General features: G+C 39.6%; 1 protein-coding gene across 1 annotated transcript; it reads left to right on the forward strand.

The window, feature by feature from the left end:
* Positions 1-3,503: 3,503 nt before the first annotated feature.
* On the forward strand, positions 3,504-16,209 carry COPS8 (COP9 signalosome subunit 8). The gene is made up of 8 exons (XM_037850150.1): positions 3,504-3,658; positions 5,163-5,233; positions 6,848-6,896; positions 8,748-8,880; positions 11,122-11,229; positions 13,362-13,424; positions 14,387-14,434; positions 15,177-16,209. The coding sequence occupies exons 1-8, from the start codon at positions 3,581-3,583 to the stop codon at positions 15,254-15,256; spliced, it is 630 nt and encodes a 209-aa protein (XP_037706078.1). The 5' UTR covers positions 3,504-3,580; the 3' UTR covers positions 15,257-16,209.
* The last annotated feature ends 2,737 nt before the right edge of the window (positions 16,210-18,946 follow it).

Below are 18,946 nucleotides of genomic sequence, written 5' to 3' on the forward strand. Positions count from 1 at the left end.
CAGATGGAGTGTTCTATAGATGCATATTAGGTCTAATTTGCTTATAGTTTTGTTTAAGCTTCCTATTTCCTTACTGATTTTGCCAGTTTGGATGTATTATGTCCCCCAAAATGCCATTATCTTTGATGCAATCTTGTGGGGGCAGACTTACAAGTATTGATTAGGTTAGAATCTATTGAGTGAGTGTTTCCATGGAGATGTTACTCAGTCAACTGTGGGCAAGACTTCTTATTGGATAATTTCTATGGAGGTGTTACCCCACCCATTCAGGATGGGTCTGAATCAAATCACTGGAGCCGTATAAATGAGCTGACAGACAGGAGGAATTCAGAGCAACTGAGCATGACATTGTGGAATAGCTGTAGCTAAGAGAGGACAAAACACCCCAAGAACAACTTTTGTAGAATGCCATTTTGAAACGCAACCTGGGAGCAAGCAGATGCCAGCCATGTGCCTTCCCAGCTGACAGAGGTTTTCTGGATGCCTGTGGCCTTTCTCCAATGAAGGCATCTGTTGTTGATGCCTTACCCTGGACACTTTATGACCTTAAAACTGCAATGTAACCAAATAAACTCCCTTTATAAAAGCCAATCCATTTCTGGTATTTTGCATAACAGCAGCACTGGCAACCTGGAACACTGATCTTCTACCTAGTTGATACATCCATTTTTGAAAGTGGGGATATTGAAGACTTGAACTACTATTATTGATTTTTGTATTTCTTCCCTCTATTTTGCTGGGTTTTGCTTCATGTATTTCAGAGTTCTGTTGTTAAGCAACATATATATTTTTAATTGTTATATCTTTCTGGTGGATTTGCCCTTTAATCATCTACAGGATCCCTCTTTATTTCTATTAACATTTTTTGTTTAAAAGTCTATTTTGTGTGATGTTATTATAGCCACTCCAGTTTCTTATGGTTGCCATTTCTATGTCTTACTTTTGACCTATTTATATTTTTGAATCTAAAGTATGTCTCCTGTAGACAGCTTATAGCTGGGTCTTGTTTCTTTACCTAGTCTGACAATTTCTGTCTTTTGATTGGATTGTTTAATCCATGCTTATTTAATATTATTGATAGAGTTGGATTTATACCTGCCATTTTATTTTTTGTTGTCTATATTCCTCATGTTTTCCCCTCTATTCCTCTTTTACTGCTTTCTTTTACTTTAAGTGAATATTATCTAGTGTAACATTTTAATTCCTTTAATGATTTTTTGCACTGTGTTTCTAAGCCATTTTCTTAGTGTCTGCCGAGGAATTTACCATATTAATCTTAAATTGTTGGAATCTACTTCAGATTTGTACTGAGTTAGTTCCAATGAAATATATGAACTTTACTCCTATATAGCTCTATTCCCTCTGTCTTAGTTTGCCTGGACTACTTTTTTGGTTTGCTAAAGCTGCCAGATACACAATATACTAGCAATGGATTGGCTCTTACAATGGAGGCTTATTAGTTCACAAATTTAAAGCTATAAGGCCATGAAAATGTCCCAATTAAGCATCATCAGGATGATGCCTTCTCTGAAGAACGGCTGATGGCATCTGGGACTCCTCTGTCACATGGGAAGACACAGCAACATCTGCTGGGTCTTCTCCTGGGTTCTGGTTCCAAAATGGATTTCTCCAAAAGGTCTCTGGGCTTCTATCCCTCTTAGCTTTCTTCAGCTCCCAGCTTGTTTCTCCTGGGGCATTTCTGTATAAGCATCTCTCTTAGCTTCTCTCAGCTCCTGTGGGTTCTCCTTGCTTCTGGGGACAAACTCTGGATTACATATCTTAGCTTATCTCCAAAATGTCTCTCTCAGTTTATCCAAGTGTCTGGGTCTGTGTCAGCTCTGACCTCTCTCTTTCTCTCCCTGAGCTCTCTTAAGGACTCCAGTAAACTAATTAAGACTCAACTTGAATGAGCAGGGTCACATCTCTATGGAATTAATCTAATCAAAAGATCCCACCCACAATAAGTCTGCCCACATAAAGATTTGATTAAAAGAACATGGCCTTTTATGGGGTATGTAACTGATCTAAACCCGCACAGCTACTATGCAAATACCACAAAATGGTTTGGCTCAAACAACAGGAATTTATTGTCTTACAGTTTTGGAGGATAGAAGTCTGACGTGAAGGTACTGGCAGGGTTTGCTTTCTCCCAGAGTCTGTAGGTGTTCCGGCAGTCCTCTGTCACATAATGATCTCTCTCTCTCTCTCTGGCTTGCTCACTCTCAACTCTGGCTTCCACTGATTTCTGGCTTCTACTTCCACGTCCAATTTCCTTTGCTTATAAGGACTTCAGTGATATTTATTAAGGCCTGCCATCATTCAGTGTGGGCACATCTTAACTAATCATAACATCTTCAAAGGTCCTATTTACAAATGGGTTCACACCCACAGGAGCATGGATTATGACTTAACTTGCCTTTTGTGGGGTACATGATTCAGTCCCCAACACCCTTGTCTCCCTTTTTGTGCTAATATTGTTATACATATTACACAAACATTTCCATGTGAAGATAGCGAGTGTGCAAAAATAATCAGTGACACCTGTCACCTAGAAATTTTTAATAATTCTATCTTTGAACCTGTTTTCTAAATTAAATCCAATGGAACAATATGCAAATAAATGCATGCATAAAATAGTATTTGCTAACAAGTACCATACAGAAAAGGAGGCCAGGGGAGGAAAGCCAGTCAGAAAGGGTCTGTTATCCTTGTAAGCAGCCATAAAGACTTCGGATTTCAGGGTTTGGAGCAGAGGAGTAACAAGACCTGGCTTATATTTTTGAAAAATCACTTAGGTTGCTTTATAAAGAGCAGACAGAAGACGGGCAGGAGCTGACACCGGTATATTTCAGTGGTCTGGGCTAGAGAAGCATCCGATTCTGGATGGATTCTGAAGGCAGAACTGCCGGGATTTGCTGAGAGCTCGGTTGTGGGGTGTGCGGGATGGGGAATTCTGCCGAAGAAGCAGGTTTGGGAGGAGGGGGATCAAAAATTAGCTTTTGAACTATTACGTCTGCGATGCCTATTAGCCCTCAAAGTTGGGGACATGAAGCTGGCATCTGCATATCCAAGTCTGGAACGTGCAGACATTTACTGAGCACCCGATATGTGCCGGGCCCTGTGCCCAGGACAGACACGGCCCTGCACGGTTCATTGTTCTCCGACTACACGTGAAGATTCAAAAGAAAACGTTTCACTGTGCTTCCAGAGCAACTTTTATTATCGCAAATTTAGTATTGTCTTTTTTGTGTGTCTTTTTGTTTTTTTCCTATGTACGGGTTGTCTTCCTAGGAAGTCCTCACGCAGGTACAAAGATTCTCCCTTCCCAGGGTTTCGCCGCAGGCGCAGACGTGGTTCCACGCGCCGCCAGGCAGGTCCTCCAGAGCACCGAGAGGGCGGGCCAGAGCGGCTGCATCCCTTCGCCGCCCGGGAGACGTGTGACGAAACTTCGGCGTGCCTCCGCCTGAGCGCTGGGCGGCGACGGCGACGGCGTCGTTGTACGTCATCGCGGGCGCGACGCCCCTAGGGACAGTGTGGGTTTGGGTTTCGGGAGGGTTCGGTGGCAGGACCGGCGGGGAAGATGCCAGTGGCGGTGATGGCGGAAAGTGCCTTCAGTTTCAGAAAGTTGCTGGATCAATGCGAGAATCAGGAGCTCGAGGTAGCCATTCGCGTCGGGCTGCGAACAGCCGCGGGGTGGCCCCGGGCCCGGGGCGGCGCCGGTCTCCAGGGTAACGGGGCCTGGGGCGGGCTGGGCGCCGCAGGGGCGCCGGAGCTGGACGTGTGGAGCCCCAGTCCCCGAGCTCCCGGAGCGCCTTTCCCGAGGGAAGCGCGGCGTGGACGTTTGGTCCCAACTCTCCTCTCCGACAGCTTTCATTCTCGCCACCTGTCAGGGTCCCGGCCCCTCGCCTTCCTGCAGGTGGCTTTTCTTGTTTGTTGGGCTTGTAAACTGACATTTCCCCCGACCCCACTTTGCCTGCTTGGCCCATCTTAAGCGAGAAACAATGAAACAACGAGCGTTTAAGTTTCTCTGTCGTGGTGTAGTTTGAATATTTTCGGTTTGCGTCCACATTAGGGAAGTTAAATACAGGTTTGGTCTTCATCAACTCCCAATTTTTTGTACTCAGATAAACTTTTAAATCGTCTCTGTTGTCAGCTTTTTAAAAATTTTCTTTTCGGTCTGTAAGGTGCATCCATTTGTGAGGCCAAGAAGTGCTGCACTTTTAGAATTGCATTCCTAGTGTTTTCTGTGATTTTCAAAGTGTGGGTTAGTGTTTCTCAATTAAGGTTTTTTGTTGTTGTTCCTCTCGTTGTTTTAACTTGTGTTCAGCTGTTAACCCTAAAAATTAATGCATCTTTGCTCCTAATATCTACCAATATGCTTCTCATACTATTTAGACTAGATGGCTTTCTTTCCTTCTCTTTGTCCACGGAGAGGGGAAATGAGGATTTTATTAAACATCGTTGTGCAGGCATACAAACAGACCAAGAAAGATGTGACCACTGCATCCTTTTCTTAGCTCAGAAAACCCTTCTTAATCTCATAATGTCAAGCAAATCTGCCATTTTGTCTTTAATAAGATAGATGTAAGTTATAGTTGTAGCTATTAAAGCTAATTTTTAAGATTTTCTTAGAAAGGTGCTTGAACATTCAAAAATTAGGATAAATAAATGATTAACTAAAGGAGACAATAACCAGAGGAAGCATCTCACTACTAGTCGACCTTTAATAGTAGTTTTCTCGATGAATTAAAGTTGAATGAGAGAAAAGTGTCTTTGTAACTCAACTGCAATGTTTTTCCATTCCTCACTTGTTTACTTAGCTATTCAATGTATTTGATATAGTGGGCAGAACTAAAATACTTCAGGAATCTATTGAAAATAATTGTTTCTTATAATAGTAGGATTCTTTAAATAAGAATTTAAGGCTGGGGAAAGGAGCCGTATTTAGACTTTTTTGTATGTATAAAGAAACTGAGGCCCAGGGGAAGAGAAATCACAGTTGGTAACAGATCTGAACTTAGTACTCAGGTTTTCAAATTATCTAAGCTGTTTTTACATATATAATACAGTAAGTGTTAGTTTTTGTATCAGTGTTAATAAATTACTATTCTATAAGCATATAAGAATAAATAGAAGTTTTTCTCTTTCATTTTTGGCTCTAGGCTCCTGGAGGAATTGCTACACCCCCAGTGTATGGTCAGCTTCTAGCTCTATATCTGCTCCATAATGACATGTAAGTACCTTTTACCTAAAGCTAAGAGCAACAGTTTCCTCAAAGTTATACAGAAATGGTGCTTGCATTGAAGTGGTACCCCTAGGTCAGACCTCATATACCTATTTCATGTTGAATGGTAACTTAATGAATTATGATTAGGCTGAGTTATTTTTAATAACTTTTTTTTGCATATACCTTCTAAAAAACATTTCAATTTGACTGTAAATTTTGTGTTATACTCCTTTACTTTGATTGACCTTTGTCTTTTTTTTTTTTTGCTTTTTCTTTCTTATTTTTTAACTTTCTTATGACCTCTATTGACTTCACATGTAATCAGTAACCCAAGAGAAGCTGTAAGGAAAGATTGTTTGAGAAAACCAAGAGACTTATTACAAAAGTGTATGAGATTTCTTGAAAGTCTTTTATTTTTTAATTATTCCCAATGCTCATTGGAGAAAAGTCAGAAAGCACAACTGTGCAAGAGGGTAGGAGTCTCTTATAGTTTTACAACCCGTAGATAATTACTGTTAACATTTGTTTTAAATTCTTCCAAGCCTTTTTCTTTTCATATCCTTTTAAAAACTAAACTGAGACTTATATTGCACGTATTTTGTAGCCCCCAGTACTTGGTCTGCCATACCTTCAGTTCATCATTCCCCTGGCACTTTAGGATGTTTAGGTATAAATCTTAAATGTTATCAGTAGACACCTCTGCTAGTTTTCCCAGCTGGCTTTGCTGCTTCTGGGGTCATCCTTCTGCCACTTGAACCCTCTTAATGTCACTCACTGACATCCCTCTCTAACCCTGGGTGTTCCGGTTTGCTAGAGCTGCCGTTATGCAAAATACCAAAAATGGATTGGCTTTTATAAAGGGGATTTATTAGGTTACAGATTTACAGTTCTGTGGCCATAAAAGTGTCACCCACAGTTGGATGACTAATATATCCAAGGAAACAATCAAAAGGTTCCACCCTAATCAACAGATTAATAGGTCTGCCCCCACAAGATTGCATCAAAGAACATGGCTTTTTTAGGGACACAGTATATACAAACCAGCACACTGGGCTTGTGTTTAATCAGACTTGACCACTTTGCAGAGTAAATGATCATTTCACATTTTGTAATGCTGTCATCTTGTATTTGTTATTCAAGTTTCCAAACTCTTAAAAGCCCTGCCTTGGAGATTTGGAAACTCTATCAGCTGGTAGGAGGGGTCAAGACAAGGAGAAAAACATTGAATACTGTTCATATTGTCAGGGAATGCCAAAGCCTTGAAAGTACATAAATTTGATTATTTTTATGCTGGAACAAATTACTTGGGAAGTTCTTTTTTAGTCTTTGTGCTTTTAGTGTACTATTGCTATAAGTTAGGACCTGGATCATTAATAAAAATTCACTAAAAATGGCAAAATGTTAACTTTTCATAGAAGTATTTTGTATCTTTTCATGTGGAAAACCATTCTTATTTCCCCTGGACTAATGCATATAAACCTAAATTCCACTCTGTATCATACAGGGTGTTTTAAGTGTACTTCTGTGTATTTGTATTGGAGCCTAGAAAATTTAAACATTTATTAAGATGATTATTTTTGTAACTGATTATTCTTTTTTGGGGGTTGGGGTGTAAACTAGGAATAATGCAAGATATCTTTGGAAAAGAATACCACCTGCTATAAAATCTGTAAGTATCCTTTCACTGTATTTGCCTGTTTATCGTAATAGCATTCACCATTCGTAGCTTCAGGGCTGTACATAAATGTCTGCCTCCTAAAGTGTCTGTTTTCTTTCCCAAGTGGTTCATAGAAATAGTCATTAACTAGTATTAAACTTTAAGAATAGGTCTTTTAAGTTCCTCTAAACAAATATTTTAATTTCCCTCAGATGGTACAGAAATCTGTGCTTTGTTCCTACTGCGATCAGACTTTTTGAGAAGTCTTACAAGAGTGGCTCTACCAGTTGTTTCAACAACTCAGCCAGTTTTTCTTTTTAAACTAAATTATGCAGTTTTCTGTAATAGTACTTATTTTGAAATTGGTATTTGTTCTCGTTTGCTAATGCTGCTGGAATGCAAAACACCAGAAATAGATTGGCTTTTATAAAAAGGGGTTTATTTGGTTACACAGTTACAGTGTTAAGGCCATAAAGGTCCAAGGTAAACACATCAGCAATTGGGTACCTTCACTGGAAGATGGCCAGTGGTGTCCGGAAGACCTCTGTTAGCTGGGAAGGCACGTGGCTGGCGTCTGTTGCAGAGTTTTGGTTTCAAAATGGCTTTCTTCCAGGACATTCCTCTCTAGGCTGCAGTTCCTCAAAAACGTCACTCTTAGTTGCTCTTGGGGTGTTTGTCCTCTCTTAGATTCTCCAGAGCAAAAGTCAGCTTTCAAAGGCTGTCTTCAAACTGTCTCTGAAAGCTTCAGCTTTTTTCTCAGCTTATGTGCATTCTTCAAAGTGTCCCTCTTGGCTGTAGCTCCTCTTCAAAATGTTACTCTCAGCTGTGCTGAGTTCCTTCTGTTTGTCAGCTCATTTATATGGCTCCAGTGACTTAATTCAGACCCACCCTGAATGGGTGGGGTAACACCTCCATGGAAATTATCCATTCAGAGTCATCACCCACAGTTGGGTGGGGCGCATCTCCATGGAAACACTCAAAGAATTACAATCAAATCAACACTGATACACCTGCCCACACAAGATTACATCGGAGATAATGGAGTTTTGGGGGACATAATGCATTCAAACCAGCACAGTATTGTTACAGCATTTTCTAAAAATGATGATGTAACTGATACAGCATTAAGATTAGCTGATAAGGATCTTAGATTTCTTAGTTTGATGGGAGGTTAGATTAAGTAACTTCTGCAAAGTTTATTCCAAAGTGTAGTGAAGTAAATATTTAATTTCAAGTGATTCCGTGTCCAGCATTAGTGTGAAGTGTAGTTTTACAGTGTTCTCATAAGAATTCACCTAAATTTCTGTTCAGTGTTGATATTGAACAGCAGATCAGATTAGTATTTTTACTGTCTTCCTTTCCCAGACATTCTGTTAAATATTGGCTTAAGTAAAGAACTGCAGAGTTTCAGTGATATCAGTGAGAGAGGCTACAGTGTATGACATCTTAGAATTTATAGTATGTGTTATTAGCCATTTTTGCTATTACTTACCTTAAATGACTTATGGGTGTGGATGTGAAATAGAAATAAAACCTCTTTAAAAAACAAGTTGTGTTTAAGAAAATTAATTCCAAGGTTTTATTTTGAAATCATTTTGGACTTCTTTCTCATGTCTTAATCTGCTGTTGTGATAAAAAATATATCAAAAGTACAAATAAATGTTATATTACAGTCCACCATGTTTAAAAACTCTTGTTAGTGATTTGGCTGAAAGAGTAATTAATCTGTTAAAAGAAATGTTGGTTTTCTATTTTATTGATGCAACTAACACATTTTGTGTTATTTCTGGGATTATGTTTAAAAATATGGTTGCGGGTAAATCTGCAGAGTGAATATCTTCAAGGGAATGGTATTTTTTGCAGGCCAATTCTGAACTTGGGGGCATTTGGTCAGTAGGACAGAGAATCTGGCAGAGAGACTTCCCTGGGATCTACACGACCATCAGCGCCCACCAGTGGTCCGAGACGGTCCAGCCAATCATGGAAGCACTAAGAGGTAGTGTTCCTTGTGGTTAAGGAGTAAATTAGCCTGGACTCATGCCCCGAATGCAGCAGTGTGGAAGTCAGTGGTGTGTTTAAAAGGTAGATATCTTCTGCTAGGTGAATGGAGCAGTTTGGGGATTCTTTTTCAGATTTGGTATAACTGTGCTCCTTTATTTCACGTTGATTAAGATTATATCGCCAGTTAAAGGCCTCACTTGTTTCTTAATTTAATCCAAGATTGAACTTGCTCTTGTCAGTGGAAGCTGGCTTTGCTACTAAAATGAAATTTTGTAGTATTCTAAAAAGTTCAAGGTATTGGTTGGTTAAGATTTTTTAAATCTGTGATTTGAAAGCAACGACTGTGCTTTGGGCTTTGCAGCCATTGATAGGTGCTGCATCCAGCTTCTGGATTTTATAACTCATCAACTCAATACGTAGATGCTTAAATATTTCTTAAATTGCTTTGGAAGATAAAAAGCCTGGTACAGCATAGTGCTGATCTCACAATAGAAATCTCTCCTCTACCTTTCTCTTTTCCCCGACTCTTCCTGGTTCACTATTTGTCCATCTTCTATAAATTCATACACTGATCTCTTTTATCTTGTTCTGTCCTTATTAATTATGGTTGCCTGCTTTCTGTGGTTACTTCCTCCCCACACTGTAGGCCTTGCCACTCTGGGAGAAGCCGTGAACAGACCATGTGCTGAGAGAAGGAAGGAATTAAGTGTAAGCTGTAGGAGGAGGCAGAAACCATGACTTAATGAAAGCTGGCTCAGTAAGAAATGAAAGCAGCTGACTGGGAGTTTGTCAGGAATGTGAAAGTGAAGCCCGATATGGGGGTACATCCCCCTCTGGCCATGGTGATCACCTTGGTGGGCATGCGCCTTACACATACCTTTATTGGAGGTGCTGTGCTGGGCACTTTGGGGGTTACAAACATAAAAGATGTCCTTTCCTGTCAGAAGTTTGGGATGAAATTGAGATAATGGGGAGTGGGGAGATCACCGTGTGCTGTAGTTGGTAAGAGATTACTTATTAAATAAATGTGTGAACACACATCCTGTGAATTTAGGGAAGGGCAGGGATTGTAGGAAGTTTATAAACAGACCTAGGAACAGGAGGCCAGTCAGAGAGCAGAGATGAGGATGTTTCAGGCCAGGAGCAGCAGAAGCCGAAAGCATGGAGAGGAGAAGGCTGGAGGCCTGTCTGAGAGCAAGCGAGTGGGCAAGCTTGGAGCTGAAGGTGTCCGAGGGAACTGGTGTGGTGTTGGGCAATGTTTCCAGAATGGTGAGGGGATTGTCATTGTGTCCCTGCAGCTGTTTTACGCATGTACACCTGCTTATTAAATAGAAAATAAAAGTTCCTGAGCAAGTTGAGAAGCAGGTGGAGGAGCTCTTGTTAGTGAAAGAGCACTGATGGGAAGGTGAGCTCACTGGGTTCGACTTCCTGCCATCCATTTAGACTCTGTCTCATTCTTGCATTTAGTTGGTGTGGATAGGTAAACTTGGAGGGAAATCCCAAATGTTATTTCTAGAGAAGAGTTCTTGTTGCTGACATGGTTTGGCAGCCCTTTCCTGTTGAGAAGCAGTCATTTAGGGCTTGAATTTAGGATTATGAACCTGCTTGAAGGCAAGAGTTGAGTGCAGACTTGAGATATAGGAATAGTGCTCTTTTTAGGGATTTGTTCTACAACTCCCAGGTGTGATCATATATTAGAGAAACCCCTGAGAAAGGACAACTAATTTTGCAAATAGGTGTTTTCTGCACCATTCATTCTGATGTTTCTAAATGAATATGGGATATATTGAAACATATTTAGTTACGCATTTCAGTTTTATCCTCATGAAAAATTAGGCTTACACATTATCTGATGTGATTGACATAAGTTCAGGTGTTAAGTTCCTCAAAGAAATAAAAACTTTAAATCCAAAATACATAAATATATTTAAATTGAGTTTTGTTAGCTCTTGAGTCTTACATATATTAACATTTTTCCATCTTTGTGATTTCCACTGTCATTTGAGAGAGATTTTGGGTCTAAGAGGAAATGTAAGGACTATGTTTGTTTATCTGATGCTGTTTGAGCATCTCCTACATGCCAGGAATGAGTATCTGTATCTGTAAACACAGAAATCTGTAGGTTGATCTGCTCGTGCTTATGAAAACTGGACAAGTAAAATGGGATAATTTAATTATGCGTTTTAAAATGTCTGCTTCTTTGGTTCACTGTCTGCCAACTCCCCTCCCCGACAAGATGCAACAAGGAGACGAGCCTTCACCCTGGTATCGCAAGCATATACCTCCATCATCGCCGATGACTTCGCAGCCTTTGTTGGGCTTCCTGTAGAAGAGGCTGTGAAAGGTATTTTGAGCTTACTCTTTACTTACAAGGAAAAAGAAAACTAGAAGTGTGAGTTTTATATAGATGTATCTCCACAGTCCCTTACCTGAAACCATGGAAACCAGATATGCTTTGGCAATTCAAGTTTTCATCTGATTTTTACAAAGTTTACATGAAACTTACATTACACCACACCCCCAGCAGGGTCTTGGCAGCATGCACTCTGTAATCAAGCACATTCGTGGTCCTGCAGCAAAATGTGTGAATATTCATGTACATAGGATGACTCAAAAGGAGACTTAGAGTGGTTCAGATCACGTTCACATCAGGTTTCACCACCAGATGAGTTAAGAATTTTTTGGTCTGTAGAGGTTTGTGGATCCTGATTTGTGAACGAGATGTTGGACCTGCATTTACTTTTAAAGCACAAGTTGCCAAAGATAGGCACCAATTAAAGGTATCTCAGAATAAGAGCTTTGCACATTTGTGAAATTAAGATTTGGCTGTATCTCTGAGATGCAGTCTTGTTGCAAGTGATTATCCTAGCTCTTTCCTTGATGCAGTCTCTTCAGTGTTCCATGTACTCACCTCTTCCTGTGGTTCCCATGGCCTGTCTCTTGAATATTTTTCTACCTTTATCTCTAAGACCTTTGGCCAGGAGCCCACCCATATTCTGTTGAATGATGGTGAATCCTCCAAGTTGATGCTCAGGAAAGAAAAATCAGAACTACCTTTGGCACTCATTGTGCGGGGGCAGAGGAGATAGTAAGAAGGGTGAGTGACTGGAAGAAAAGAGCAAGGAAAAGAGGGATGGAATAAAGCATTTAATCACAGTCCTACATCTGAACCCTAGATTACATACAGTTCTTACAGGTGGTAGAAAATGTGAGATGAAGGAAAATAAATGATGTTCACATCATTTGCTTTTAAATAGTATGCCAAACGGGTAACTTTATATTCATAATTCTGAGCTTGAACTTTGTAACTGAATATTTTCTTTTTCTCTGAAAATCAAACATATATATATGTATTTAAAAATTTTTTTAAGAGAATAAGTCTTAGTTCATCTCAGTGCTTCTCATTTCCTCCTAACTTGTTAAAAGTAATTTTATCCCACCTCCCTTTCAGCCCTTTCCCCCCGCTTCTTACCATGTGCCCCAGATGCTTGCTCCCCCTCTCCTATATACCCCTACACATCTCCAAAGGCTTTCAGCATCTTCATTTCTTGGGTGATACCTGAACTAATCCCTCACCTTGCTATATTGCAGACACCTTTATTATAGCATTTATCTCATTGTTCCACAAAGATTAACATTTTTGATCCCCCAATTAAAATATGAGCTCCATCATGCACCGTATCTTATTCTTAAATTTCTAGGATTTAGTATGATTGTAGACACAGTGGACAAGTTAATGAAAGTTCTTATATTAAGTCACACTATTACTTACTTAAACATTTGTTTTGGCCCTTTTCTTGAAATTCACCCATAATTTATTGTCTCGTATATCATACACTTCAGAGCCCATACTCAGAGCTGACTGCCTGGGTTTGAATCCTGGTTTCTCCAAACCTCAGCCCCCATGTGGCCCATGCTAGCAGTGTGATGAAGCCAAATCACTTGAATTCCCTGACTTCATTTTCCACATCTGTTAAGTGTGGTCCCATTTCCTACTAAATAGAGCTGTGACAGTTACATCAAATGGTCTGTGTAAAAGCACCAAGCACTGTCCCTGCCAGTAGACAGTCTGTATCTTTAAGCTGTTTTTTTTTATCATCATGATCATCTTTGTTATTGTTTATATAATCATTAACTATTGTTACAAATTCCATATAAATTCCCTGTCTGTTTTTGATAATATTGATTAGGTCAGTGCCATAATATGTACTTTGCAGAAAATTAATCATCTGTTAGGATTTTGCCAGCCTTATAGAGTAAAATGAGGCTTTGATATATGTTCCAGAAATATTTCAAAAATAAGTTTGGATAAGAATGCTGCCATTTTGAATTTAGTAAAACACGGGTTAAAAGAGACAGGATACATTAAAAATGTCAGGTCTCCCGTGTAAGGAATGTCATTGATAGATTGTGGATCTTGTCAACTGAGCTGAACTTTTTTTTTTTTCATTTGTGTACTAAAATATACATTTTTAGGTATTTTAGAACAAGGATGGCAAGCTGACTCCACCACGAGAATGGTTATGCCCAAAAAGCCGGGTAGGTGGCACTGTTCATCCATCTGTGCAGCATTGACTTTTTTGAATAATTTGATGTAAAATTCTGCTATATTAATATAGGGAATAACTCATGTTTCAAATACAGATATAGAATAATCTGTATGGTTAAAAAGGATCTTAAAATTCACCTAGTTTCACCTTAATTTTTTAAAATATTTTTTAAATAAATAGTATTTATTAAATATTATTTAAAATAAATAATTATGAATAAAAGATAATACTTTATATAGCATTTGATGGTCCTTTTTACAACTGAATTTTTGCTAAATGTTAATTTCCCATCCTTTTATTTCCAGAGCTATTTTTGGTTATGCTGATTCAACTATTGCATTTTTAAACTTACTGTTTTAAATGCTTAAGTATCCCCATTCTTTCTTTATACTCGAGTCATGTAGACTCTTCTAAACAAAACTCTTCCTTGGCTTTAATTTTCACAAATTTAAGTTCTCTGGCCTTCTTCCTGAGGTCTTAAATCACCTGGCCTATCTTCGTTTCCTATTCTGAATTCCTTCCAGAGTGCTCTGTTTCAGACAGAGCCAGTTCCTCCTCGTCCCCTTGGACCAGGCCTGTTCCCACTTACCTGTGGGTGCCCGGAGTGCCCTTTCCTGCCAGGTCCTTGGAGCCAGGCCTAAGGCCCACCCCCAGAAATCCTTTTGCATCCACTTCAACCTAGTTGCCTTTCACCTACTCTGAATTCTTATTCTTTTAGACATTGTTGAACATGCAGTAAAGTACTACACAAATATCAATGTGCTAAGTCCTGTGAAGGGGGAAAAAATGTGGTAAGACATGGTCCCAACCAATGGAAGTGGTAAGAGAAGCTGACATGATAAAAGAGGGCACAAAATAAAATGGCCATAAATGCATATTGCTTAAAAAATAATGATGTGTTATATGCGGAAGTTCTTTACAATGACTGTTCTGTAAATTTTGTTTCTTTAGTTGCAGGGTCCCTGGATGTTTCCTTTAACAGATTTATTCCTCTATTAGGTATGTATTTTCATACACTTAATTTAAATTATTTTTACTTTTTATAATTTCTTTTTTATAATGAATATCTGTCTTTTTCATTTCTAAACTTGAAACAGAAACTTACAAGACTTAGTATTGTGTTCAGTTTGATGTAGTGCATCTAGTTGCACTTTGAATGAAACTTTGGGTTCCCATCTGTAGCTTATATTAAAGCTGCAGCACCCTCTGGCCCAGCTGCAAATCTGCTTTTAGTATCGTATGGTGGAGCCCTAGGCTGACAAGTGAAACATTAACTCTAGAGTGTAAGCTCCTTGAGGAGGGGGATCTCTGAATTTCTTTTTGTTCATGAACAAACAATTGAACAGTCTCCTAGAGCAGTGCCTAGACTCAGGAGGCACCTGGTAATTATTTGCTGAATTGAATTGAAGGTCATGTAAGTAGGACCTTTCCAAGGAGAGCTGTCGCCGCCTAATAAAGGAGCCTTGGCTTGTTAAAAGTGTTTTTAACCTTCACGTGGAATACTTCAGTAACCACCAGGCATAGCTTTGCTCCCTGTTTGGGAAAACTGTACTCATAGAAGTTGGGACATCTTGATTTGTTTTTCAGAAATTTCCAGGGTTCACAGGAGGCAGGTCTAAAATCAGGGAAATCTGAAAGTTTCCTTATTGTTAAAGTTAGTGTTGGTGGGGACAGGTGATGGGGCCAAAGCTTCATTGCACTGGATATAGCTTGTATGTGTGTTTCTTTCTTTACCTTGCAGAGCCTGCCCCAGTCCCACCAATCCCCAATGAACAGCAGTTAGCCAGATTGACTGATTACGTGGCTTTCCTTGAAAACTGATTTGTTATACAAAGTTCAAGATCCACCTTCAGAATCCTGTATACCGACAAATAGAGAAATGTAAAATTTTTATTTTCAATTTATTGAATGATTAAGCACCTCGGCATTCCTTACTGAGTATGTGATAAAATACATATATAATATAAAATTATATATATTTTGTCCCTAAACATTAGGCTGAATAGTTGTTGAAACGATTCTCATCTTGTAATATTCATCAGTTCGGATGGAGCCCATCAGTATTACGTGGCGAGGTTATTTTTCCTAGTGACTCATAAGCCTAGCTCTCCTGTTTATTGTAGAGCAGAAGTCGTCAGCTGTGTCTTCCCTGCACCCCCACCCCCAGCACACTCCCACCGGTACCTTGATTGATAGTCGTTTGATTCATTTGAGGATCGAGGATGACTACCCCAGAAGGCAGTATCACACTTGCTGGGGATTCAGACTCACCCTCTTTGGAGAATATGCTCTCTTTTTCGCCTCGCCTCCTGAGACTACTAAAATATAGCTGAGGAACAAAAGGCCATTTCCTTCAAAAACTAGTTTCCTAACTTGAGACTTTTGCTGATGCTGTGAGTGCATCCATTGCTGGCAGTGGAGGGCTTGCCGTGAAAATGCAGCTTATTTAAGACGTTCACAAGATACGTTAAGTTATAATATCTCCTTTCAAAAGGAAGGAAAAGTGGAGTGCATGATAGTGGAAGAGAAGCTTTTAAGATAAGTGATACACTTGGTACAACTCTCCATGCAGCCTGTTGGTTGCTTGTATTTATCCCTCAGTTCAAGTTCTGCCTTTTAGAGAAATACTGAATAACCTGTCTTGCATTTTTTGTGTGATAGCCCTCTGGACATTTGAACTTGTTTATTGTATCTTCAGGTTAACATACTCCCTGTTCATTTTTCTGCGTTTGGTTAATAAATATTTAATTGAATTCTTCAACTCTTTCATCTAAGGTAGTTTGTATCAGTTTCACTGTTCTGGTCTTCTTTCTGTGGATAAATTCTAGCGTGTCATGAACTCCCTGAAAATATATATAGGTCACTTCTATTTAAATTAAGTAGAAGTGACCTATATAGCCATAATTTCATGATTTGTGTTTTCACTCATTTTGAATATATTTTAATCACCTGATATGACTCATCACTTTTATGAAGAGGGCTTAGGTTTTTATTTGGACAAGCCGGGCATCCTTCCTTGGTCCTTTAGTAACAACCCTAATTCTAACACACGAGAGCCCTTTGTGTCTGAAAAGCAGCTATCTTCTCACCCCTATTTCCTCTTCTCATAATAAATATTGTTCTACTGGTCCTCATGTATCTGAATTTTGAGACCTTGCTATTTTCTTTATAAACTTTGTTCCGGTTTATTTCAGAAATTTACGCTTCTAAAGTGATAGTGATCAAACTGCTCTAACACCACAGTTAATATCAGCCACACTAATAATTGTCAGATCCCAGAAAAAAGAGTCTAACACGTAGAAGGAATGTCTGATCCAGGGGCCCCACAGCTTTTCTCATAGAAACCAGGTGCACCATAGTCTAAGGGTTAAAGGCTGTTTTAGAAATCCCAGCCATAGTGGCACCTCGACCCCAAAAGGCAGATAAGGCAAGATCAGATAGATCCATAAGATGAACGGCTACAAGCAAGCCAAAAGGCCTGCTTCCTCCACATAGATAATCCAGCTGCACATCAAAGAAGAGCAGTGGGTTAGAACCCGAGCAACCAGTCAGCTCAGAAGTTGATAAGCCCTCACCCACTCAAAGCACAAGACACCCTTCCCTCCCCACGTGGTTTTTCTTTAAAAAATGCCGCTCTCAGAAAGAGAGCTGGAGCCATTTTCTTTGTTTTCACTGGCCCCCACCTGCTTTGTTCCTCTAATAAATCTTAAACTTTATGCTTAAACTTTGACTGGCTGCGTTGTGTGGATTCTTGAACAACTCCATCCTAGCATCAATGAATGCTAACACTAAGCATGTTCCACAAAGTTAGGTAAAATCTTATTTAAGAAAAAATTGTAATTTAAGGGTTTTAAAAAATACATAAATGGAAATACCTTTTAAATTGTAATTTTACTTAACTCTGAAAGGCAAATCATGTGTGTAAAATTCCCAGTTTTACAGTAGAGGAAATGGTAATTCAAGAAATCAAAGTCCATAGCTAGAAAGGGATAATGCCAGTTTTGAACTTCTAGGTATTAAGTACAAATTGTACCCATGGACCTTATTTGTAATAGCTAATTGGAATTAATTAATTAATGATCATTAATAGGGGAATGGATGAATAAACAGGAATATACAGTGCAGTACTATACAGGTATAAAAGGAACAAATAGCACTGTAATTCTAAAATGGAGTGGTCTCCCCAATATAAGTGAAAACATTAATAGGGTTGTTAAAAGATTATAGAAATCACCTTGAAGAGGCTCCCACTGGCCAAAGATGGGACACCTTGAGCATGAACGTTTTATGTATAGAGAGAGAGCTTCAGTTCATAATTATACTGAAATAACCACCATTGTACAGGAAAGTCAGGATAAATGTTCAATTCCACCTCCCCCTTACCCAATTTTCAGGATCATGAATTGATACCTGGCAGTCTTCAAAGGAAACACAATTCAGGCTGCAGGGTAATCAAACAGCTGATGGAAGATGCTTTGTGGAAAAATTCTACCTATTAAATGAAAATGGAATTAGAAAATCAGTACTTTCCAGCTTCTAATAAAATAAGGACCCTAGGAAATAAGCGCCACTGGCTGCTGACACTACTGGCTGTGAGGTTGTGAGACTGAGGATAAAATATGCCCAGTGCCCCCGACAGCCTCTGCTCTGGCGGTTGCTGAGGGAGTTAACCGCAGCGCAAGCCTTGCCCATGGGGGAGTTGATGGGATGAACGAACACCCCTTCTTCATCTTGAGCAGACAGTTCTCGGGTGCATTCTGCACCTGATTCCTGTAAAGGGCCCCCTGCCAGGGTTGAGCTGTGGGTGCCCACATTAACCAGCACTGGGTGGAGCCTTGGATCGACTTTTCCCCTACCTTGTTTCACTCCCCCCAGTTCTCATTCCCTGGGATCACTTCCAAAATGATCTCTACAGGCAAGCCTTGGGTCAGGTTCTATTTTTGGTGGAAACCCAGGTCAAGTCAAAAGGACCTTATGTAATGCATGGATCAGGTTGAAAGTACCTGACCCCACTCAGCATTCTTAGTGTCGCTGACAGTGGGACAAGCAAGCGTGCTGTGGTAGCACTGTCAGCGTGCAAGTGAACGTGAATCAAGGCTTTCTAACTGCCAATTTGCTTGAAATGTGAGAATTAAAGGACCAAATTGAACACTCCGCTAAGAAGCAACCAGCCAGATCCAGAATGTGGAGAATTTAACTGGACAAATAAGTTGCTTCAAAAACTAAATGACACAAAAAGAGTTGGGGTGGGAGATATGTGGATAAGTACATGAAGGTTTCTGCTTCTGGGCTGGAGTTGGACGCAGACTAACAATTATGCTGAGAGTTAACAAAAGATGGTACATACAAAAATAATCTGCTTAAAAGTATCAGAGAATTCCTGAAGCAATGAGGATTAGAGGAGCTAACATTTGCCAGAGGAGAGAACAAAAAGGGATGTGATTGGTAACACTTCTGGGGGCATTTGCTGACTCTGGGCAAAGCAAGGCCAGGCTTTTCCTGGGCAGGATC

Source organism: Choloepus didactylus, chromosome 9 (genome assembly GCF_015220235.1).
Source record: "Choloepus didactylus isolate mChoDid1 chromosome 9, mChoDid1.pri, whole genome shotgun sequence".
In the NCBI taxonomy this organism is placed as follows: domain Eukaryota; kingdom Metazoa; phylum Chordata; class Mammalia; order Pilosa; family Megalonychidae; genus Choloepus; species Choloepus didactylus.

Bases quoted from the DNA above. Each gene is read 5' to 3' on its own strand.
- COPS8 (XM_037850150.1), top strand. From the start codon at position 3,581: ATGCCAGTGGCGGTGATGGCGGAAAGTGCCTTCAGTTTCAGAAAGTTG. The intron at 3,659-5,162 runs GTAGCCATTCGC...TTTTGGCTCTAG, and splicing joins GCGAGAATCAGGAGCTCGAG to GCTCCTGGAGGAATTGCTAC. The intron at 6,897-8,747 runs GTAAGTATCCTT...TATTTTTTGCAG, and splicing joins TACCACCTGCTATAAAATCT to GCCAATTCTGAACTTGGGGG.